Raw genomic sequence first — 24865 nt, forward strand, 5'->3', positions numbered from 1 at the left:
TTGTGGTTGAATCTTTGTTTGAAATCCACTGCTTGACTGAGGGACCTTACAATTATCTGTATGTGTGAGCTACAGAAATGAGGTAGTCATTCAAAAATCATGTTAAACACTTTTATTGTACACAGAGTGAGTCCATGACACTTATTACATTTGTATTTGGTTGAACCTTTATAGGCAAGTCAGTTAAGAACAAATTCGTATTTACAATGACGGCCTACCGGGAAATGGTGGGTTAACTGCCTTGTTCAGGGGCAGAACAACAGATTTTTACCTTGTCAGCTCGGGGATTCGATCTATCAACCTTCCGGTTACTGGCCCAATGCTCTAACCCAGGGGTCGGGAACCTTTTTGACTAAGAGAGCCATGAAAGCAAAACATTTGGAAATTTATTTCAGTGAGAGCCATATAATATATTTAAAAAGTGAATTCAACTAAATGTCAGTATAATAAGCCTCTGAATTTATTCTTAAATAATGTTGTTATAATACTCACCATTAATGCGACTTCTGGTGCTGCATGGATTTGCTGATGTCTTTGTAGTCTGGTTGGTACTTGGTGAGGTTAAGCTTCATGCAAGCGTTGAGGCTTTCATCCGTTAAACGTGATCGTAGGTTGGACTTGATGTTTTTAAGATGTGAGAATGACTGCTCGCATGCATACGTAGATCCAAACATGGTCAATACAGCAATACTCACACGCTGCAGTGTGTGGTATGTGACAGGAAGCGCGTTCCAAGTTTTGAGAATCAGCTGGTCTTCGGGTTGAAGTTTTCATTTCTGTCCACATGTGCTTGCTCGCCAACTCCGCTTTCTGTCGTGTGATTCTTTCCAAATCTTCATTCAGTGACTTGAACTTATTCACCCACATGTCTGAGGCCTTCAGGTCAGCCACTTCTGCTTCAAAATCTCTGACGGAGACACCAGGAATGTAACTCAGGTCGGCTGTGTTCAGTGAACACTCGTTTGGAAGGGTGATGAACTTAAAAAGACGAGTGTGCTCACGAAATTCTCCAAAGCGTGCTTTGAAGGACTGTAGGAGACTGGATGTGCAGCGAGCTAGCTGGTGGAGATCAAAGTTTTGAATAGGCTCACTTGCTGTGCATGCATCTTTAAATTGGCTCAGTTTTTCAAAATGTAGTAAACGACCTGTTTCAAGATCCATGATGAAAAGTTCTAGCTTGTTTTCAAAAGCAAACACAGCTTGTTGAAGGGATATTTCCAATGCCTTGCATTTTCACGTTGAGCTGGTTCAGATGTTCAGTCATATCTACGAGATAGTAAAACTTGAGGAGCCACTCAGTTTCGGCTAGCTCAGGATGCTCGATGCCTTTCATTTCAAGGAAAGTCCGGATTTCTTTCAGGCAAGCCGCAAAACGGCTAAGCACCTTCCCTCTTGACAACCAACGCACATTGCTGTGCAAAAGCAGACCAGGATAGTTATTTCCAACTTCATCCAGCAGTGTTTTAAACTGGCGATCATTTAAGGCTCGAGCAACAATAAAGTTGATCACACGAATGACCAGCGACATCACTTCCCCAAACTGCCTGTCACACATCTGAGCACAAAGTGCCTCCTGGTGTAGAATGCAATGGAAACTTAGGATGGGTCTATTTTCATGTTCACGGAGAAGCGCCACAAATCCTTTTTTATTCCCCACCATACACGGAGCACCATCAGTACACACTGAGAGAAGTTTATCCATAGGTAGATTTTTTTCTTGAACAAACTCCATGAAAGACTTAAATAAATCCTCACCTCTTGTGGACCCTTTTAATGGCAGAACTGCAAGACTTTCTTCGCGCAGTGTGTCACCAACAGCATATCTTGCAATCACGCTGAACTGCGACAAATGGCTCACGTCTGTTGACTCATCCAAAGCCAGGGAAAAGAACGGCGCTGCATTTATGTCCTTCACTTGCGTTTCCTCCACTTTGTTTGCCATCACGATGGTACGATCATGAACAGTTCTTGCCGACAGAGGCATGTCTTGTATCCGTTTAATTATCTTGTCTTTGTTCGGAAGATCATCAAAAAGTTCATTGGCTACATCCAGCATGAACGTTTTAGCATACTCGCCATCTGTGAATGGTTTTCCGTTCCTCACTATTGCTAAAGATCCAGCAAAGCTAGCGGAATTATAGTCACCTTGCCGGGTCCATACGCGGAGTTGCTGCTGGCTAGCTTGCACCCTGCTCAGTAGCTCTTGGCACGCTTTCTTTCTGCTGTCTCCCGCAGGGTATTTTGATGCAAAGGTAGCATGGCGCATGTCGAAGTGCCGCTTTACATTCGACCGTTTCATCGATGTAATTTTGTCATTGCAAATTAGACACACCGCAGAACCTGCTCTCTCCACAAAGGCGAATTCTTCGGTCCATTCGTCCTGAAATGTACGATACTCGTCATCTTTTTTTCTTTTCTCCATCTTCTTCGTCGAAGGGTTAGCTTTGAGCTAATGACCGAGCAGACTGATTCAAAAGGAGGCGTTTACCTGTTTTACCTAGCAACGGCCAACGTAGGCCAGTATCATTTAATTAAAATAATGGACAATTGCTCCTGCAGCCCTGAACAGGACATGAGCAGTGAAAAATCGATGGATGGATTAAAACAAGGAGTTGTAGCGATGAGACAAGATAGTAATTACTAGCGATTGGATACCACGAAAATTGGGGAGAAAAGGGGATAAAATTTATAATTTTTTTTTTTTTAAAGTGAGAATATTTTGTTTTATCTGCGAGCCAGATGCAATCATCAAAAGAGCCACACCTGGCTCGGGAGCCATAGGTTCCCGACCCCTGCTCTAACCACTAGGCTACCTGCCAACTCTACACTCTAACCACTAGGCTACCTGCCACCTCTACACTCTAACCACTAGGCTACCTGCCACCTCTACACTCTAACCACTAGGCTACCTGCCACCTCTACACTCTAACCACTAGGCTACCTGCCACCTCTACACTCTAACCACTAGGCTACCTGCCACCTCTACACTCTAACCACTAGGCTGCCTGCCTCCCCTACACTCTAACCACTAGGCTACCTGCCACCTCTACACTCTAACCACTAGGCTACCTGCCACCTCTACACTCTAACCACTAGGCTACCTGCCACCTCTACACTCTAACAACTAGGCTACCTGCCACCTCTAAACTCTAACCACTAGGCTACCTGCCACCTCTACACTCTAACCACTAGGCTACCTGCCACCTCTACACTCTGACCACTAGGCTGCCTGCCTCCCCTACACTCTAACCACTAGGCTACCTGCCTCCCCTACACTCTAACCACTAGACTACCTGCCACCTCTACACTCTAACCACTAGGCTACCTGCCACCTCTACACTCTAACCACTAGGCTGCCTGCCTCCCCTACACTCTAACCACTAGGCTACCTGCCACCTCTACACTCTAACCACTAGGCTACCTGCCACCTCTACACTCTAACCACTAGGCTACCTGCCACCTCTACACTCTAACAACTAGGCTACCTGCCACCTCTACACTCTAACCACTAGGCTACCTGCCACCTCTACACTCTAACCACTAGGCTACCTGCCACCTCTACACTCTGACCACTAGGCTGCCTGCCTCCCCTACACTCTAACCACTAGGCTACCTGCCTCCCCTACACTCTAACCACTAGACTACCTGCCACCTCTACACTCTAACCTCTAGGCTACCTGCCACCTCTACACTCTAACCACTAGGCTGCCTGCCTCCCCTACACTCTAACCACTAGGCTACCTGCCACCTCTACACTCTAACCACTAGGCTACCTGCCACCTCTACACTCTAACCACTAGGCTACCTGCCACCTCTACACTCTAACCACTAGGCTACCTGCCACCTCTACACTCTAACCACTAGGCTACCTGCCACCTCTACACTCTGACCACTAGGCTGCCTGCCTCCCCTACACTCTAACCACTAGGCTACCTGCCGCCCCAAATGTGACTGTAAAGCACGTTTACTGCTGATCTGATTTAGTCTTTCCATAAAGGGGTTGAATACTTATTGACTCAAGACATTTCAGCTTTTCATTTTTAATTCATTTGTAAAAAAAAAAAAAAAAAAAATTAAAAAAAATAAACATAATTCCACTTTGACATTTTGGGGTATTGTGTGTAGGCCAGTGACACAACACCTAAATGTTATCCATTTTAAATGTAGTATGTAACAACAACAACAATGTGGAAAATGTCAAAGGGTTTGAATACTTTCTGAAGACACTGTACTTCCTGCTTTTAGCCAGGCTCTTTTTTACCTTGTACCTCTTTCTAACTTTCCCCACACAGTCACGGTACTCTGCTCGCACACACACACACACACACACACACACACACACACACACACACACACACACACACACACACACACACACACACACACACACACACACACACACACACACAGTCACAGTACTCTGAGTGGGGCCTTTCTGTTAGTGCCTCTGGAACGCTCTCTCTACATTCCACCACCACCTTGTTGACCTGTCTCCATGATGACTCAGGCTGTCTTCGTGTGTGTGTGTGTGTAGAGTTCATGATTGACAGGCCTGAGCAGGAGTTCCAGGACTTGAATGACAAGGCCCGGGCACTCAAACACATCCTCAGCAAGATCCCAGACGAGATCAACGACAGAGTACGCTTCTTACAGACCATCAAGTCAGTACACATACATACATATACACATACAAGCTCGTAGACCTCCCAGTACACCGTCAGTGACGTGATTCACACTTCTCAAGCACACATTCTCCAGAAACACACTCATTCTCTTGTTTCCATTTACAGTACCAGTCAAAAGTTTGGATACACCTACTCATTCAAGGGTTTTTCTTTATTTTTTACTATTTTCTACATTGTAGAATAGTAGTGAAGACATCAAAACTATGAAATAACACATATGGAATTATGTAGTAACCAAAAACGTGTTATATTTTTAGATTCTTCATAGTAGCCACCCTTTGCCTTGATGACAGCTTTGCACACACTTGGCATTCGCTCAACCAGATTTTTATTTTTTATTTAACCTTTATTTAACTAGACAAGTCAGTTAAGAACAAATTCTTATTTACAATGACGGCCTACCGGGGAAAAGTGGGTTAACTGACTTGTTCAGGGGCAGAATTACATATTTTTACCTTGTCGGCTCGGGGATTCCATCTAGCAACCTTTCGGTTACTGGCCCAACGCTTTAACCACTAGGCTACCTACCGCCCCAGCTTCATGAGGTAGTCACCTGAAATGCATTGTAATTAACAGGTGTGCCATGTTAAAAGTTAATTTGTGGAACTTTGAACGGTTCTGCAAGTGCAGTTGCAAAAACCATCAAGCGCTATGATGAAACTGGCTCTCATGAGGACTGCCACAGGAAAGGAAGACCCGGAGTTACCTCTGCTTTAGAGGATAAGTTCATTAGAGTTAACTTCTTATGGCTGAGATCCCGGTAACGGGATCGATAACCTTTGATCTTCATCAGATGACACTCATAGGACTTCATGTTACACAATACATGTATGTTTTGTTTGATAAAGTTCATATTTATATAAAAAAAATCTGAGTTTACATTGGCGCGTTACATTCACTAGTTCCAAAAACATCCAGTGATTTTGCATAGCCACATCGTTTCAACAGAAATACTCATCATAAATGTAGATGATAATACAAGTTATACACATGGAATTATAGATATACCTCTCCTTAATGCAACCGCTGTGTCAGATTTCAAAAAAACTTTACGTAGAAAGAAAACCATGCAATAATCTGAGACGGCGCTCAGAACAATAGTCAAATTAGCCGCCATGTTGGAGTCAACAGAAACCAGAAATGACATGATAAATATTCCCTTACCTTTGATGATCTTCATCAGAATGCACTCCCAGGAATCCCAGGTCCACAATAAATGCTTGATTTGTTCGGTAATGTCCGTTATTTATGTCCATTTAGCTACTTTGGTTAGCGCGTTTGGTAAACAATTCCAAAGTCACGAAGCGCGTTCACTAAAACTTGACAAAATGTCCAAAAGTTCCGTAACAGTCAGTAGAAACATGTCAAACGATGTATTGAATCAATCTTTAGAATGTTGTTAAAATAAATCTTGAATAACGTTCCAACCGGAGAATGACATTGACTTCAGATGAGCGATGGAACGGAGCTGCCTCATGTGAACGCGCGTGGTCAAAGAATGTTCACGTCATGGCAGTGGTGACTAATTCTCCTCTCATTCGGCTCCCCTTCACAGTAGAGTCGTCAACAGTCTGTAGAACTTTGTCTGATATCTAGTGGAAGCCGTAGGAATTGAATACTCATTCATATCTCGCTGTGATTTCAATGGGATCTTGGTTGAAACTCGACCAGCCTCAGAATTTCCACTTCCTGTTTGGATTTTTTTCTCAGGTTTTTGCCTGTCTGTGAGTTCTGTTATACTCACAGACATAATTCAAACAGTTTTAGAAACTTCAGAGTGTTTTCTATCCAATAATAATATGCATATATTAGTAACTGGGACTGAGGAGCAGGCCATTTCCTCTGTGCACCTTTCATCCAAGCTACTCAATACTGCCCCTACAGCCATAAGAAGTTAACTGCAACTCAGATTGCCGCCCAAATAATTGCTTCAAAGAGTTCAAGTAGCAGACACAACTCGACCTCAACTGTTCAGAGGAGACTGCGTGAATCAAGCCTTCATTGCCAAATTGCTGCAAAGAAACCACTACTAACGGACACCAATAAGAAGAAGAGACTTGCTTGGGCCAAGAAACACGAGAAATGGACATTAGACCGGTGGAAATCTGTTCTTTGGTCTGATGAGTCCAAATATGTGATTTTTAGTTCCAAATACTGTCTTTCTGAGACACAGAGTAGGTGAACTGATGATCTCTGCATGTGTGGTTCCCACTGTGAAGCATGGAGGAGGAGGTGTGGGGGATGCTTTGCTGGTGTCAGTGTCAAGGCATTCTGCAGCGATACGCCATCCCATCTGGTTTCCACTTACTGGGACTATCATTTGTTTTTCAACAGGACAATGACCCAACACACCTCCAGGCTGTGTAAGGGCTATTTGACCAAGAAGAAGAGTGAGGGAGTGCTGCATCAGATGACCTGGCCTCCATAATCACCTGACCTCAACCCAATTGAGATGGTTTGGGATGAGTTGGACCAGAGTGAAGGAAAAGCAGCCTACAAGTGCTCAGCATATGTAGGAACTCCTTCAAGACTGTAGGAAAAGCATTCCTCATGAAGCTGGTTGAGAGAATGCCAAGAGTGTGCAAAGCTGTCTGGGCAAAGGGTAACTACTTTGAAGAGTCTCAAATATAAAATATATTTTGATTTAACACTTTTTTGGTTACTACATGATTCCATATTTACTAACTAAATAATCACATAAATAGATAACAAACAGTAGATCTTGGTTACTAACACAATGCATTGATAAGTCCCTAGTGGGCTAAACCGGTATGACGGCTTGGTAGACAATGGAAAGGGGTGGGGACAGAAAAAGAGCGGGAGAGACAAAATGGATTCACTACACACAGTTGACAATTATATTAATTGAAATGCTAATCCTTTGCACATGAACGGCCGCTCATTCGAAAATAATTGCAATGTATAATTTTACGCCTGTATGTCGTTGTTGTCTTCTGTGTTGGAATCGCTGGTCCGTCTGCTGGAGAGTCAGTTCATCAGAAAGTCTCTGGTTAACTTCCCCAGAAGTCACAATGTCTTTCGTAGTTGTTGCTTTCTCAGCGGCTCTGGATGGTGTCTGTTGTAATGGATACGTCAGGCGTACAGATGTTCGTTGCATAGAATAGATGCTTCCGCGGTTGTCAGTATTCTCGTACTAGATTTACTTAATTTCCGGCTGCAGACTAGTAATTCTACGTCTAGGATTTGCTCTTATTCTGTTGTGATCGATAGTCTCAGAGTTGAACCATTTCCAGCCGTGTAGCCAACACTACCCACTGTATGGTCTCCATGGCCTATAGAGTGGTAGTTCTTAACCATTTCCAGCCGTGTAGCCAACACTACCCACTGTATGGTCTCCATGGCCTATAGAGTGGTAGTTCTTAACCATTTCCAGCCCTGTAGCCAACACTACCCACTGTATGGTCTCCATGGCCTATAGAGTGGTAGTTCTTAACCATTTCCAGCCCTGTAGCCAACACTACCCACTGTATGGTCTCCATGGCCTATAGAGTGGTAGTTCTTAACCATTTCCAGCCGTGTAGCCAACACTACCCACTGTATGGTCTCCATGGCCTATAGAGTGGTAGTTCTTAACCATTTCCAGCCGTGTAGCCAACACTACCCACTGTATGGTCTCCATGGCCTATAGAGTGGTAGTTCTTAACCATTTCCAGCCCTGTAGCCAACACTACCCACTGTATGGTCTCCATGGCCTATAGAGTGGTAGTTCTTAACCATTTCCAGCCGTGTAGCCAACACTACCCACTGTATGGTCTCCATGGCCTATAGAGTGGTAGTTCTTAACCATTTCCAGCCCTGTAGCCAACACTACCCACTGTATGGTCTCCATGGCCTATAGAGTGGTAGTTCTTAACCATTTCCAGCCTTGTAGCCAACACTACCCACTGTATGGTCTCCATGGCCTATAGAGTGGTAGTTCTTAACCATTTCCAGCCCTGTAGCCAACACTACCCACTGTATGGTCTCCATGGCCTATAGAGTGGTAGTTCTTAACCATTTCCAGCCCTGTAGCCAACACTACCCACTGTATGGTCTCCATGGCCTATAGAGTGGTAGTTCTTAACCATTTCCAGCCCTGTAGCCAACACTACCCACTGTATGGTCTCCATGGCCTATAGAGTGGTAGTTCTTAACCATTTCCAGCCCTGTAGCCAACACTACCCACTGTATGGTCTCCATGGCCTATAGAGTGGTAGTTCTTAACCATTTCCAGCCGTGTAGCCAACACTACCCACTGTATGGTCTCCATGGCCTATAGAGTGGTAGTTCTTAACCATTTCCAGCCGTGTAGCCAACACTACCCACTGTATGGTCTCCATGGCCTATAGAGTGGTAGTTCTTAACCATTTCCAGCCCTGTAGCCAACACTACCCACTGTATGGTCTCCATGGCCTATAGAGTGGTAGTTCTTAACCATTTCCAGCCCTGTAGCCAACACTACCCACTGTATGGTCTCCATGGCCTATAGAGTGGTAGTTCTTAACCATTTCCAGCCCTGTAGCCAACACTACCCACTGTATGGTCTCCATGGCCTATAGAGTGGTAGTTCTTAACCATTTCCAGCCGTGTAGCCAACACTACCCACTGTATGGTCTCCATGGCCTATAGAGTGGTAGTTCTTAACCATTTCCAGCCCTGTAGCCAACACTACCCACTGTATGGTCTCCATGGCCTATAGAGTGGTAGTTCTTAACCATTTCCAGCCCTGTAGCCAACACTACCCACTGTATGGTCTCCATGGCCTATAGAGTGGTAGTTCTTAACCATTTCACGTGTAGCGTCAGCTGCATGTTTTCTAGTCTAATGGTCTATAGGATTGTAGCCATTCCAACATGGGGACTTGTCCCAGCGTTCTCTGACTTTATGTACATTTTGTAAGAAGTGGTTTTATACTCTGTGGAAAAAGGGGCGATTCCATGACGCCTGATGTAATGTCTGGCTCACAGGGGTGTGGCCACTGACTAGTTAAACATTATATGAAAATCCATACTCTCATTTAGACGGCTAACATCACATTACATCTATTCACCAATAGTTTCATATTTGCTCATTCATTTTATCCAACATCTAGATGTCCATTTGATAATTGAAAAGTGTACACAGAGACACAGTAATGAGCGTTTCCTGTCCTTCACGAGATCACCAAATGTAACACCATACTCGTCATGACTGTCCCTTAAGTGTCCATGGACCACTCCCACATTCTCAAAAATAGAAATATTGTTTAATTCTTCTCTTTAGGAGTTTCTAATGAGGGAGAGAGGGGGAGAGACCCACCCAGAAGGCCACGTCGTGACAACTATTATTGTACAATGTAGAAAATAGTCAAAATAAAGAAAAACCCTTGAATGAGTAGGTGTGTCCAAACTTTTGATGTTCTGTACTTTCCAATGTACCACTGTCTCAAGTTAGTACACACACACAGGCCTACAAAATTATTCTCCCACACACTTATTCTTTCATGGGTTGTTTCTGTCTTGGCTCACTTTGCTAGTTTTCTCATTCAATTTGTGTTTAGTCATTCTCTAAGTAACTTACTCAGTGGAAGATTTAGAAAAAAATATATTTGGAACAAAGATGAAAAACGTTTCCCCCATTTGGTTTATGAAACTGCAGTATTTAAAAGTGAAGGGGGGAGAGGACTGAAAGAGTGAGTAAGAGGTTCTAGGGAGGAGGGATGGAGGGAAGGTAAAGAAGGAGTGAGAGATGTGAGATGGTTCAGGATGTCTGACTGCCGTTGGACTAAGAAGGAGTAAGAGTTGAGATGGTTCAGGATGTCTGACTGCCGTTGGACTAAGAAGGAGTAAGAGTTGAGATGGTTCAGGATGTCTGACTGCCGTTGGACTAAGAAGGAGTAAGAGTTGAGATGGTTCAGGATGTCTGAATGCTGTTGGACTAAGAAGGAGTAAGAGTTGAGATGGTTCAGGATGTCTGACTGCTGTTGGACTAAGAAGGAGTAAGAGTTGAGATGGTTCAGGATGTCTGACTGCTGTTGGACTAAGAAGGACTAAGAGTTGAGATGGTTCAGGATGTCTGACTGCTGTTGGACTAAGAAGGACTAAGAGTTGAGATGGTTCAGGATGTCTGACTGCTGTTGGACTAAGAAGGAGTAAGAGTTGAGATGGTTCAGGATGTCTGACTGCCGTTGGACTAAGAAGGAGTAAGAGTTGAGATGGTTCAGGATGTCTGACTGCCGTTGGACTAAGAAGGAGTAAGAGTTGAGATGGTTCAGGATGTCTGACTGCTGTTGGACTAAGAAGGAGTAAGAGTTGAGATGGTTCAGGATGTCTGACTGCTGTTGGACTAAGAAGGAGTAAGAGTTGAGATGGTTCAGGATGTCTGACTGCTGTTGGACTAAGAAGGAGTAAGAGTTGAGATGGTTCAGGATGTCTGACTGCTGTTGGACTAAGAAGGACTAAGAGTTGAGATGGTTCAGGATGTCTGACTGCTGTTGGACTAAGAAGGAGTAAGAGTTGAGATGGTTCAGGATGTCTGACTGCCGTTGGACTAAGAAGGAGTAAGAGTTGAGATGGTTCAGGATGTCTGACTGCTGTTGGACTAAGAAGGAGTAAGAGTTGAGGTGGTTCAGGATGTCTGACTGCTGTTGGAGTAAGAGTTGAGATGGTTCAGGATGTCTGACTGCCGTTGGACTAAGAAGGAGTAAGAGTTGAGATGGTTCAGGATGTCTGACTGCCGTTGGACTAAGAAGGAGTAAGAGTTGAGATGGTTCAGGATGTCTGACTGCTGTTGGACTAAGAAGGAGTAAGAGTTGAGATGGTTCAGGATGTCTGACTGCTGTTGGACTAAGAAGGAGTAAGAGTTGAGATGGTTCAGGATGTCTGACTGCTGTTGGACTAAGAAGGAGTAAGAGTTGAGGTGGTTCAGGATGTCTGACTGCTGTTGGAGTAAGAGTTGAGATGGTTCAGGATGTCTGACTGCTGTTGGACTAAGAAGGAGTAAGAGTTGAGATGGTTCAGGATGTCTGACTGCCGTTGGACTAAGAAGGAGTAAGAGTTGAGATGGTTCAGGATGTCTGACTGTTGTTGGACTAAGAAGGAGTAAGAGTTGAGATGGTTCAGGATGTCTGACTGCTGTTGGACTAAGAAGGAGTAAGAGTTGAGATGGTTCAGGATGTCTGACTGCTGTTGGACTAAGAAGGAGTAAGAGTTGAGATGGTTCAGGAGGTCTGACTGCTGTTGGACTAAGGAGTAAGAGTTGAGATGGTTCAGGATGTCTGACTGCCGTTGGACTAAGAAGGAGTAAGAGTTGAGATGGTTCAGGATGTCTGACTGCTGTTGGACTAAGAAGGAGTAAGAGTTGAGATGGTTCAGGATGTCTGACTGCTGTTGGACTAAGAAGGAGTAAGAGTTGAGATGGTTCAGGATGTCTGACTGCTGTTGGACTAAGAAGGAGTAAGAGTTGAGATGGTTCAGGATGTCTGACTGCTGTTGGACTAAGAAGGAGTAAGAGTTGAGATGGTTCAGGATGTCTGACTGCTGTTGGACTAAGAAGGAGTAAGAGTTGAGATGGTTCAGGATGTCTGACTGCTGTTGGACTAAGAAGGAGTAAGAGTTGAGATGGTTCAGGATGTCTGACTGCTGTTGGACTAAGAAGGAGTAAGAGTTGAGATGGTTCAGGATGTCTGACTGCTGTTGGACTAAGAAGGAGTAAGAGTTGAGATTGTTCAGGATGTCTGACTGCTGTTGGACTAAGAAGGAGTAAGAGTTGAGATGGTTCAGGATGTCTGACTGCTGTTGGACTAAGAAGGAGTACGAGTTGAGATGGTTCAGGATGTCTGACTGCTGTTGGACTAAGAAGGAGTAAGAGTTGAGATGGTTCAGGATGTCTGACTGCTGTTGGACTAAGAAGGAGTAAGAGTTGAGATGGTTCAGGATGTCTGACTGCTGTTGGACTAAGGAGTAAGAGTTGAGATGGTTCAGGATGTCTGACTGCTGTTGGACTAAGAAGGAGTAAGAGTTGAGATGGTTCAGGATGTCTGACTGCTGTTGGACTAAGAAGGAGTAAGAGTTGAGGTGGTTCAGGATGTCTGACTGCTGTTGGAGTAAGAGTTGAGATGGTTCAGGATGTCTGACTGCTGTTGGACTAAGAAGGAGTAAGAGTTGAGATGGTTCAGGATGTCTGACTGCCGTTGGACTAAGAAGGAGTAAGAGTTGAGATGGTTCAGGATGTCTGACTGTTGTTGGACTAAGAAGGAGTAAGAGTTGAGATGGTTCAGGATGTCTGACTGCCGTTGGACTAAGAAGGAGTAAGAGTTGAGATGGTTCAGGATGTCTGACTGCCGTTGGACTAAGAAGGAGTAAGAGTTGAGATGGTTCAGGATGTCTGACTGCTGTTGGACTAAGGAGTAAGAGTTGAGATGGTTCAGGATGTCTGACTGCTGTTGGACTAAGAAGGAGTAATAGTTGAGATGGTTCAGGAGGTCTGACTGCTGTTGGACTAAGGAGTAAGAGTTGAGATGGTTCAGGATGTCTGACTGCCGTTGGACTAAGAAGGAGTAAGAGTTGAGATGGTTCAGGATGTCTGACTGCTGTTGGACTAAGAAGGAGTAAGAGTTGAGATGGTTCAGGATGTCTGACTGCTGTTGGACTAAGAAGGAGTAAGAGTTGAGATGGTTCAGGATGTCTGACTGCTGTTGGACTAAGAAGGAGTAAGAGTTGAGATGGTTCAGGATGTCTGACTGCTGTTGGACTAAGAAGGAGTAAGAGTTGAGATGGTTCAGGATGTCTGACTGCTGTTGGACTAAGAAGGAGTAAGAGTTGAGATGGTTCAGGATGTCTGACTGCTGTTGGACTAAGAAGGAGTAAGAGTTGAGATGGTTCAGGATGTCTGACTGCTGTTGGACTAAGAAGGAGTAAGAGTTGAGATGGTTCAGGATGTCTGACTGCTGTTGGACTAAGAAGGAGTAAGAGTTGAGATTGTTCAGGATGTCTGACTGCTGTTGGACTAAGAAGGAGTAAGAGTTGAGATGGTTCAGGATGTCTGACTGCTGTTGGACTAAGAAGGAGTAAGAGTTGAGATGGTTCAGGATGTCTGACTGCTGTTGGACTAAGAAGGAGTAAGAGTTGAGATGGTTCAGGATGTCTGACTGCTGTTGGACTAAGAAGGAGTAAGAGTTGAGATGGTTCAGGATGTCTGACTGCTGTTGGACTAAGAAGGAGTAAGAGTTGAGATGGTTCAGGATGTCTGACTGCTGTTGGACTAAGGAGTAAGAGTTGAGATGGTTCAGGATGTCTGACTGCTGTTGGACTAAGAAGGAGTAAGAGTTGAGATGGTTCAGGATGTCTGACTGCTGTTGGACTAAGAAGGAGTAAGAGTTGAGGTGGTTCAGGATGTCTGACTGCTGTTGGAGTAAGAGTTGAGATGGTTCAGGATGTCTGACTGCTGTTGGACTAAGAAGGAGTAAGAGTTGAGATGGTTCAGGATGTCTGACTGCCGTTGGACTAAGAAGGAGTAAGAGTTGAGATGGTTCAGGATGTCTGACTGTTGTTGGACTAAGAAGGAGTAAGAGTTGAGATGGTTCAGGATGTCTGACTGCCGTTGGACTAAGAAGGAGTAAGAGTTGAGATGGTTCAGGATGTCTGACTGCTGTTGGACTAAGGAGTAAGAGTTGAGATGGTTCAGGATGTCTGACTGCTGTTGGACTAAGAAGGAGTAAGAGTTGAGATGGTTCAGGATGTCTGACTGCTGTTGGACTAAGAAGGAGTAAGAGTTGAGATGGTTCAGGATGTCTGACTGCTGTTGGACTAAGAAGGAGTAAGAGTTGAGATGGTTCAGGATGTCTGACTGCTGTTGGACTAAGGAGTAAGAGTTGAGATGGTTCAGGATGTCTGACTGCCGTTGGACTAAGAAGGAGTAAGAGTTGAGATGGTTCAGGATGTCTGACTGCTGTTGGACTAAGAAGGAGTAAGAGTTGAGATGGTTCAGGATGTCTGACTGCTGTTGGACTAAGAAGGAGTAAGAGTTGAGATGGTTCAGGATGTCTGACTGCTGTTGGACTAAGAAGGAGTAAGAGTTGAGATGGTTCAGGATGTCTGACTGCTGTTGGACTAAGAAGGAGTAAGAGTTGAGATGGTTCAGGATGTCTGACTGCCGTTGGACTAAGAAGGAGTAAGAGTTGAGATGGTTCAGGATGTCTGACTGCTGTTGGACTAAGAAGGAGTAAGAGTTGAGATGGTTCAGGATGTCTGACTGCTGTTGGACTAAGGAGTAAGAGTTGAGATGGTTCAGGATGTCTGACTGCTGTTGGACTAAGAAGGAGTAAGAGTTGAGATGGTTCAGGATGTCTGACTGCTGTTGGACTAAGAAGGAGTAAGAGTTGAGATGGTTCAGGATGTCTGACTGCTGTTGGACTAAGAAGGAGTAAGAGTTGAGATGGTTCAGGATGTCTGACTGCTGTTGGACTAAGGAGTAAGAGTTGAGATGGTTCAGGATGTCTGACTGCTGTTGGACTAAGAAGGAGTAAGAGTTGAGATGGTTCAGGATGTCTGACTGCTGTTGGACTAAGAAGGAGTAAGAGTTGAGATGGTTCAGGATGTCTGACTGCTGTTGGACTAAGAAGGAGTAAGAGTTGAGATGGTTCAGGATGTCTGACTGCTGTTGGACTAAGAAGGAGTAAGAGTTGAGATGGTTCAGGATGTCTGACTGCTGTTGGACTAAGAAGGAGTAAGAGTTGAGATGGTTCAGGATGTCTGACTGCTGTTGGACTAAGGAGTAAGAGTTGAGATGGTTCAGGATGTCTGACTGCTGTTGGACTAAGGAGTAAGAGTTGAGATGGTTCAGGATGTCTGACTGCTGTTGGACTAAGAAGGAGTAAGAGTTGAGATGGTTCAGGATGTCTGACTGCTGTTGGACTAAGAAGGAGTATGAGTTGAGATGGTTCAGGATGTCTGACTGCTGTTGGACTAAGGACTAAGAGTTGAGATGGTTCAGGATGTCTGACTGCTGTTGGACTAAGAAGGAGTAAGAGTTGAGATGGTTCAGGATGTCAGACTGCCGTTGGACTAAGAAGGAGTAAGAGTTGAGATGGTTCAGGATGTCTGACTGCTGTTGGACTAAGAAGGAGTAAGAGTTGAGATGGTTCAGGATGTCTGACTGCTGTTGGACTAAGGAGTAAGAGTTGAGATGGTTCAGGATGTCTGACTGCTGTTGGACTAAGAAGGAGTAAGAGTTGAAATGGTTCAGGATGTCTGACTGTTGTTGGACTAAGGAGGAGTAAGAGTTGAGATGGTTCAGGATGTCTGACTGCTGTTGTACTAAGAAGGAGTAAGAGTTGAGATGGTTCAGGATGTCTGACTGCCGTTGGAGTAAGAGTTGAGATGGTTCAGGATGTCTGACTGTTGTTGGACTAAGAAGGAGTAAGAGTTGAGATGGTTCAGGATGTCTGACTGTTGTTGGACTCATTGTCCACAGAGATATCGCCAGCGCCATCAAGGAACTCCTGGACACAGTCAACACTGTCTTCCGAAAATACCAGTACCAGAACCGACGGGTGAGAACACTATACACACACACACACACACACACAGTCCAATTAAGACATCTGTTATTTTCATTCTCCCTCAGCTATCAGCAGTGTTTCAGACGTTGTGTTTTTTCCTCTCCATTATCTTCTGAAAGAGTAAAAAGCCTTTTTCCCAGGCACTGGAACACCAAAAGAAAGAGTTTGTGAAATACTCCAAGAGCTTCAGCGACACACTTAAAACCTACTTCAAAGATGGAAAGTAAGAACCTCCTCCTTTATGTTTCTACCCAGCTGTTCTCTTCCATGGCCCGTACAATATATCACCCATACCGGTTTACATCTGGCCCGTACAATATATCACCCATACTGGTTTACATCTGGCATGTACAATATATCACCCATACAGGTATACATCTGGCCCGTACAATATATCACCCATACCGGTTTACATCTGGCCCGTACAATATATCACCCATACTGGTTTACATCTGGCCCGTACAATATATCACCCATACCGGTTTACATCTGGCCTGTACAATATATCACCCATACAGGTTTACATCTGGCCCGTACAATATATCACCCATACAGGTTTACATCTGGCCCGTACAATATATCACCCATACAGGTTTACATCTGGCCCGTACAATATATCACCCATACCGGTTTACATCTGGCCCGTACAATATATCACCCATACCGGTTTACATCTGGCCCGTACAATATATCACCCATACCGGTTTACATCTGGCCCGTACAATATATCACCCATACCGGTTTACATCTGGCCCGTACAATATATCACCCATACAGGTTTACATCTGGCCCGTACAATATATCACCCATACAGGTTTACATCTGGCCCGTACAATATATCACCCATACTAGTTTACATCTGGCCCGTACAATATATCACCCATACCGGTTTACATCTGGCCCGTACAATATATCACCCATACCGGTTTACATCTGGCCCGTACAATATATCACCCATACCGGTTTACATCTGGCCCGTACAATATATCACCCATACTGGTTTACATCTGGCACGTACAATATATCACCCATACTAGTTTACATCTGGCCCGTACAATATATCACCCATACTGGTTTACATCTGGCACGTACAATATATCACCCATACTGGTTTACATCTGGCCCGTACAATATATCACCCATACTGGTTTACATCTGGCCCGTACAATATATCACCCATACCGGTTTACATCTGGCCCGTACAATATATCACCCATACCGGTTTACATCTGGCCCGTACAATATATCACCCATACTGGTTTACATATGGCCCGTACAATATATCACCCATACAGGTTTACATCTGGAACGTACAATATATCACCCATACTAGTTTACATCTGGCCCGTACAATATATCACCCATACCGGTTTACATCTGGCCCGGACAATATATCACCCATACTGGTTTACATCTGGCCCGGACAATATATCACCCATACCGGTTTACATCTGGCCCGTACAATATATCACCCATACTGGTTTACATCTGGCATGTACAATATATCACCCATACTGGTTTACATCTGGCATGTACAATATATCACCTATACCGGTTTACATCTGGCCCGTACAATATATCACCCATACTGGTTTACATCTGGCCCGTACAATATATCACCCATACCGGTTTACATCTGGCCCGTACAATATATCACCCATACTGGTTTACATCTGGCATGTACAATATATCACCCATACTAGTTTACATCTGGCATGTACAATATATCACCTATACCGGTTTACATCTGGCCCGTACAATATATCACCCATACTAGTTTACATCTGGCCCGTACAATATATCACCCATACCGGTTTACATCTGGCCCGTACAATATATCACCCATACCGGTTTACATCTGGCCCGTACAATATATCACCCATACTGGTTTACATCTGGCACGTACAATATATCACCCATACTGGTTTACATCTGGCACGTACAATATATCACCCATACCGGTTTACATCTGGCCCGTACAATATATCACCCATACCGGTTTACATCTGGCCCGGACAATATATCACCCATACAGGTTTACATCTGGCCCGTACAATATATCACCCATACAGGTTTACATCTGACCCGTACAATATATCACCCATACCGGTTTACAGCCCAACTCCAGTCCTCCAACCCCCCTCCCAACAGCCCAACTCCAGTTCCCCCAACAGCCCAACTCCAGTCCCCCAGTTCCCCCAACAGCCCAACTCCAGTTCCCCCAACAGCCCAATTCCAGTCCTCCAGTTCCCCCAACAGCCCTCTTCCAGTTCCCCCAACAGCCCAACTCCAGTCCTCCAGTTCCCCCAACAGCCCAACTCCAGTCCTCCAGTTCCCCCAACAGCCCAACTCCAGTCCTCCAGTTCCCCCAACTCCAGTCCTCCAGTTCCCCCAACTCCAGTCCTCCAGTACCCCCAACAGCCCAACTCCAGTCCTCCAGTTCCCCCAACAGCCCAACTCCAGTCCTCCAGTTCCCCCAACAGCCCAACTCCAGTCCTCCATTACCCCCAACAGCCCAACTCCAGTCCTCCAGTACCCCCAGCAGCCCAACTCCAGTTCCCCCAACAGCCCAACTCCAGTTCGCCCAACAGCCCAACTCCAGTTCCCCCAACAGCCCAACTCCAGTCCTCCAGTTCCCCCAACAGCCCAACTCCAGTCCTCCAGTTCCCCCAACAGCCCAACTCCAGTCCTCCAGTTCCCCCAGCAGCCCAACTCCAGTCCTCCAGTTCGCCCAACAGCCCTCCTCCAGTACCCCCAGCAGCCCAACTCCAGTCCTCCAGTACCCCCAGCAGCCCAACTCCAGTCCTCCAGTACCCCCAGCAGCCCAACTCCAGTCCTCCAGTTCCCCCAACAGCCCAACTCCAGTCCTCCAGTTCCCCCAACAGCCCAACTCCAGTCCTCCAGTTCCCCCAACAGCCCAACTCCAGTCCTCCAGTTCCCCCAACAGCCCAACTCCAGTCCTCCAGTTCCCCCAACAGCCCAACTCCAGTCCTCCAGTTCCCCCAGCAGCCCAACTCCAGTCCTCCAGTACCCCCAACAGCCCAACTCCAGTCCTCCAGTACCCCCAACAGCCCAACTCCAGTCCTCCAGTTCCCCCAACAGCCCAACTCCAGTCCTCCAGTACCCCCAACAGCCCAACTCCAGTCCTCCACTTCCCCCAACTGTACACATGTTTGTTATTTCCCCAGACAAACTCACCTGATTCAACTCATCGAGGGCTTGATGATTAGTTGACAAGTTAAATCAGGTGTCCTTGTCTGGGGCTACAACAAAAATGTCTTCCTCGAAGGTGCTAAAGGGGGCTCAGACCCCTCCGTTTTAGTTGAATGTCTCTATATAAAAATAGCAAAGTTCAAATGATTGAGTGACACGTTGGTGCGAAATCTGTATCTCCGCTGTGTCTGCACCATGGACACTGGGAGGTTAGGTATGACTCCTTCGGGTTTCCGTATAAAGTGGGAAGAAACGCCGCTCATCTGTGGTAGGCTACATGAATAACGATACTCCTCCGCCTGTAATATTTTGATTTATAAGGACGGGGTCAAGTTTACGGTTGAATCTGCTTCGTTAAACTCTGCCTCACGCCCCACCACTACAGAGTTTAGTTGGCTTCTTAGCTATCTGTAAAAGGCTTTAGTGTTGTTAGCCTATTTAACTCTAACCAGCTAATCTGCCACCATGGATATCAGACCACCAAGGCCGCCGCCGAAGCCCAGAGCAGGATTGTTGCCGAGCTCCGCGTGAAGAGCCCACCCCCCCTTTCCACAAGTGCCGCCAGGATAATGGCTCCACAGCCCCCTCGGAGTAGCTAGCTCAGCTTAGCCTAGAATCCTACCCTAGACGCAGGTTTTCACAGTAATGTGATGACATGCTAAAATCGAGTAATTACCTAACATTTAATTATTACCCGATTTGAAATGAAACATGTAACAATTAAATCATTAGGAATCTGGGGCACCACGGGAAAAGTTTATTTAATGAGTTACCGTTTCCCAAATTAACTCAAGAATATATCATAACAGTTATCAATCAATCATTTCCTTATATTTGTCTCATTCTGAACGTCGTAGACTCCGTAAATCTGCACAAACCTGGGTCTCATTGATCATTCCGTACCACACAAATGAATTTGATTATTTATTTACTAACAAGCTAAATGATAACCTATACCGTGTATCTTATGTTATTGATTAGAAACTTAATACGATGACAACAGGTCCCTAGCGGACCAACACAATATGACACGTGTTACACAAGATGGAGATTTAAAGAGAGAGAAAGAGAAGCAACACTTGGATACATTTGTAAACTACGCTTAGTTTAGCCCTAATACCTTGCCCCAAACTGCCGCTCTTATGGGTAAGAAGTGTAATGCATGTATTTACGTGTTGAAAGTCTTCATTGGGTATCACTGAGGGGCCCAGGCCTTTGTGGGCCGAGTTCCACTTAGTGAGAGAGGTTCGACGTAGGCCTTGTTCTTTGGGTGGCCGTCTCATTCGTTCTCGGGTGTAAGTCTCTGATTATCCATTAAGATGTCCACAATGTCCTTTCTCTTAGTTGTCTGTATCCTTGTACTCGTTCTGGAAGAGCGGTCTTCTTTGGACGGCTAATCAGCCGTGTAGATGATTCCAGCGTGGAGATGTGGCGTGTAGATAACCGATTATTTGAAGAGAATAACCGGATGGTCCTGTTTAAATTCACCTTCTCAATAACATAACAATTACGAGGCTATATACAGGGGGTACCGGTACCGAGTCAGTGTGCGAGGGTACAGGTTAGTCGAGGTAATTTGTATATGTAGGTAAGGGTCACGTGACTGCATAGATAATAAACGTCTTAGTCTGGTATGTTCATTCTTAACATATGTTTTATACTCTCAGGTAGAAAGGGGCGTTTCCGTCTTGCTGGCAGGCTCTCTGGGTTCCCTACGGCGTAGTTATGAAGTAAGGTATCACAATTTACTATGATCGCGTTTAGATAACTAAAATCAGTCTCATCGTCACAAAAAAAAAACATTCTCTTTTAATCTGGATATTTTCTACACAACGTAAAGTATGTAAACATCATATACACATGTGTTTTCATCATATCGTCTTTAACAAAGTAGACATTCATTTTCTATATTCCATCTCTCATTATTACCAGCATCGAGGGGGTGAAATAGGGGGTCCCCGTGTCCATGGTTTGATGTTCTAGTTTTGGGCTGTAAACTCTTCATGAGGCAGAGTCCCCCATGCAGAAAGGAATCGTCTGCTGCCTTACAATTTCCGATGGGTGTGAGGTGTCATAAACCCCCCCCCCCCCCCGCGAGAGATAGAGAGTTCTGTAGAGCTTATGCACTGTAACCTGATCCTTTGGATCCTCACAGGAGAGTCATGGCAGAAGAGAGGGGCTGGAATACTCGGTTATTGCAGATGGGGAATTTTGGTTCCCCTTTCTGTATTGAGTTCAGTGCTAACGCAGGCCTTCACGGGTATTCTAACTGAACGCATGCTATTCATAGAGCCAAAGGATTCTCTAGGCATCATCAAGCAAAGAGCATTTGAAATGCATTGTACTACTATCTTGTAGCCTATATTCATTGTCAAATAGACCTTGCTTTACTGTCTAGGGGGGCTGTCCATGGTGCTGATAAAGCACAGCAGAGATGGGTTACAGATTTCACACCAACCTGTCACTTCAAAAGCACTCAATGGTCTTTTGTCTCAGTTTTTTGACTTTATGTATTGTGTTATAGCGTGATATAAGCAGAATTCAATATCATTCTTTGTTTATGGTGGTCTGGTGCACTGCTTAGTAGAACATGTGGCAGTAGTGATACTTGTTGTTTTCAGAGTGGTTTATTATGACCCATTCACTGTGAAATCACATTTAGAGTTCATTCTCTGAAGCCTGACATTTCCACAGATCAAAGCACTGTATCAATCCCAGCGTACCATGGTTTCCTGTGACTGACACTGCCTTCCATGTGTGTCTCTCTCTGTCCCGCTTGTTTCCAGGGCGATAAACGTGTTTGTCAGCGCGAACAGGCTCATCCACCAAACCAACCTAATACTCCAAACCTTCAAGACCGTGACATAGATGGGGTTAACCGCACTAACCCAGGCTTTTATCAGAGGATAGGAAACCCTTTATTTGTACAATGTTAAGATACTGTATCATTTATAAGTCTTGCTTCAAGAGGGGGATAATTTAGAGTTGCAGGTATCCAGATTATAATTAAATTGCCAGAGATTCTTTTCTTTTTTATTGTATTTTTTTCCACCAGGATCATGCTATCTCCACAGAGTATCTTATGTCATGCTATCTCCACAGAGTATCTTATGTCATGCTATCTCCACAGAGTATCTTATGTCATGCTATTTTCACAGAGTATCTTATGTCATGCTATCTCCACAGAGTATCTTATGTCATGCTATCTCCACAGAGTATCTTATGTCATGCTATCTCCACAGAGTATCTTATGTCATGCTATCTCCACAGAGTATCTTATGTCATGCTATCGCCACAGAGTATCTTATGTCATGCTATCTCCACGGAGTATCTTATGTCATGCTATCTCCACAGAGTATCTTATGTCATGCTATCTCCACAGAGTATCTTATGTCATGCTATCTCCACAGAGTATCTTATGTCATGCTATCTCCACAGAGTATCTTATGTCATGCCATCGCCACAGAGTATCTTATGTCATGCTATCGCCACAGAGTATCTTATGTCATGCTATCGCCACAGAGTATCTTATGTCATGCTATCGCCACAGAGTATCTTATGTCGTGCTATCTCCACAGAGTATCTTATGTCATGCTATCGCCACAGAGTATCTTATGTCATGCTATTGCCACAGAGTATCTTATGTCATGCTATCTCCACAGAGTATCTTATGTCATGCTATCGCCACAGAGTATCTTATGTCATGCTATCGCCACAGAGTATCTTATGTCATGCTATCTCCACAGAGTATCTTATGTTAAAGCTCCTCTCATTTCTCCCCCCCCCCCCCCCCCCCGCACCTTCTCTTTCTTTCACTTGCTCTCTCACTTTGTTCACGTGGAACAACCATGGCCTTAACGTGGCCATGGAGGCATTCCTTAATGGAAGCTAAATGGTTCATACGGGGGATGGTTTCTGTATTTTGAAAGTTACATATCTTAAAAACATTTTTGTACTGTGTCAACAATGGACTAATGAAACAAATACCAAAATATGTTTTTGGGGTGAAGTTGTCCTTTAAGCCAAGTGTAAATACAGGCGCTTCTGCTTTTTTCACATTCTAACTTGAACAATGAGACATGATTACGATTATGATGATGGTGCAAGTTGTATATTTAACAGCTATTTGGTTGCAAAATGTTAAAATAAATAGTTCAAACATTTTGGAAAGATTTTAAAAGGGTATTTTTTTTGCCTTTGTCATTTCCCATGTAAAATAGGTATTTATTTCTTCCCTGTGGAACAGTGGATTTGCCATGGTGGAATTAAGGAGCGATTCTTGGTCTGTACCTGTTTCCGTCAGTCGGTTAATCCCATTCTGAAAGCGTTAATTCTTAAACGTTTATTATTGAAATCACTGAGACCTAATTTCCGATCCTGTCGCCGTTGGCGACGGCTCTTATCAGCTAATTCAGAGACGCTAGAGTGTTTGTGTGTGTGTGTGTGTGTGTGTGTGTGTGTGTGTGTGTGTGTAAAATGATACCCAAGACAGTATATCTCAGTGATTTATTTGACTGTGTTAGGTGTAAAACTGTTTTATATGAGCAGCTGGACATTGAGGGTGTGTGTGTGTGTGTGTTCACATTCACCATTAGGAGGGGTAGGGGCGTAACAAAGGGATTTGGAAACTCAAACTGTTCTCTCCGCCTCCATCGTGTGTGTGTTTCAGAGGGAGTAGTATGTGTGTTTCAGAGGGAGTAGTGTGTGTGATTGTAGGTGTCTGCATGTGTTGGAGTGATTGTTAAAGCAATTGGTGAGTTACTGTGTTGCTATGTTGAACATGTTACTGTGTGTGGGGGGGGGGGGGGGGGGGGCATTGGGAATAGACCACAAAAACTGCCTGCTGGACACACGAACACAAGCTTCACTCGGTTGTTGCCAGGAGACATTAGCTCCAGGCTTTGAGAGATGGTCATAATAAAATAAGAGTGGGGGTAGGGGGGGGGTTTCTTTGCCACCGTTATGGCTACTGGTGGCAGTTACCTCTCTGGGACTGTGCTACAGTACTGGGGGAGTGCTAGGTTTCATGTTGCTTGCACTTTTATTTTACCAGGTAAGTTGACAGAACACATTCTCACTTACAGCAGCGACCTGGGGAATAGTTACAGGGGAGAGGAGGGGAGAGGAATGAGCCAATCGGAAGCTGGGGATAATTAGTTGTCCATGATGGTATAAGGACCAGATTGGGAATTTAGCCGGGACATCCGTGTTAACGCCCCTACTCTTACGATAAGGGCCATGGGCTCTTTAGGTCAGAGAGTCAGGACACCCGAGGAAAGACCAGAGGAAAGAGTGCCTCCTACTGGCCCTCCAACACCACTTCCAGCAGCATCTGGTCTCCCATCTAGTGACAGACCAGGACCAACCCAGCTCAGCTTCAGAGGCAAGCCAGCATTGGGATGCAGTATGCTGCAGGGTGCTACTGACA

The 24865-nt window shown here is 44.8% G+C and overlaps 1 protein-coding gene across 2 annotated transcripts in view; it reads left to right on the forward strand.

Annotated features, from left to right (window-relative positions):
- Window positions 1–23601, forward strand: part of LOC120035936 (programmed cell death protein 10-like) — a 42796-nt gene extending 19195 nt beyond the window's left edge. The window contains exons 5-8 of one of the 2 annotated variants that reach the window (XM_038982417.1): window positions 4535–4661; window positions 16137–16215; window positions 16344–16447; window positions 22224–23601. In XM_038982417.1, the coding sequence (XP_038838345.1) occupies window positions 4535–4661; window positions 16137–16215; window positions 16344–16447; window positions 22224–22305 (392 nt within the window). In that variant the 3' untranslated portion in view covers window positions 22306–23601. The remainder of the gene's footprint in view (window positions 1–4534; window positions 4662–16136; window positions 16216–16343; window positions 16448–22223) is intronic. The other variant, XM_038982418.1, reaches the window with a different exon arrangement.
- The last annotated feature ends 1264 nt before the right edge of the window (window positions 23602–24865 follow it).

The sequence above is a fragment of the Salvelinus namaycush genome, unplaced genomic scaffold (genome assembly GCF_016432855.1).
Source record: "Salvelinus namaycush isolate Seneca unplaced genomic scaffold, SaNama_1.0 Scaffold116, whole genome shotgun sequence".
Lineage (NCBI taxonomy): Eukaryota > Metazoa > Chordata > Actinopteri > Salmoniformes > Salmonidae > Salvelinus > Salvelinus namaycush.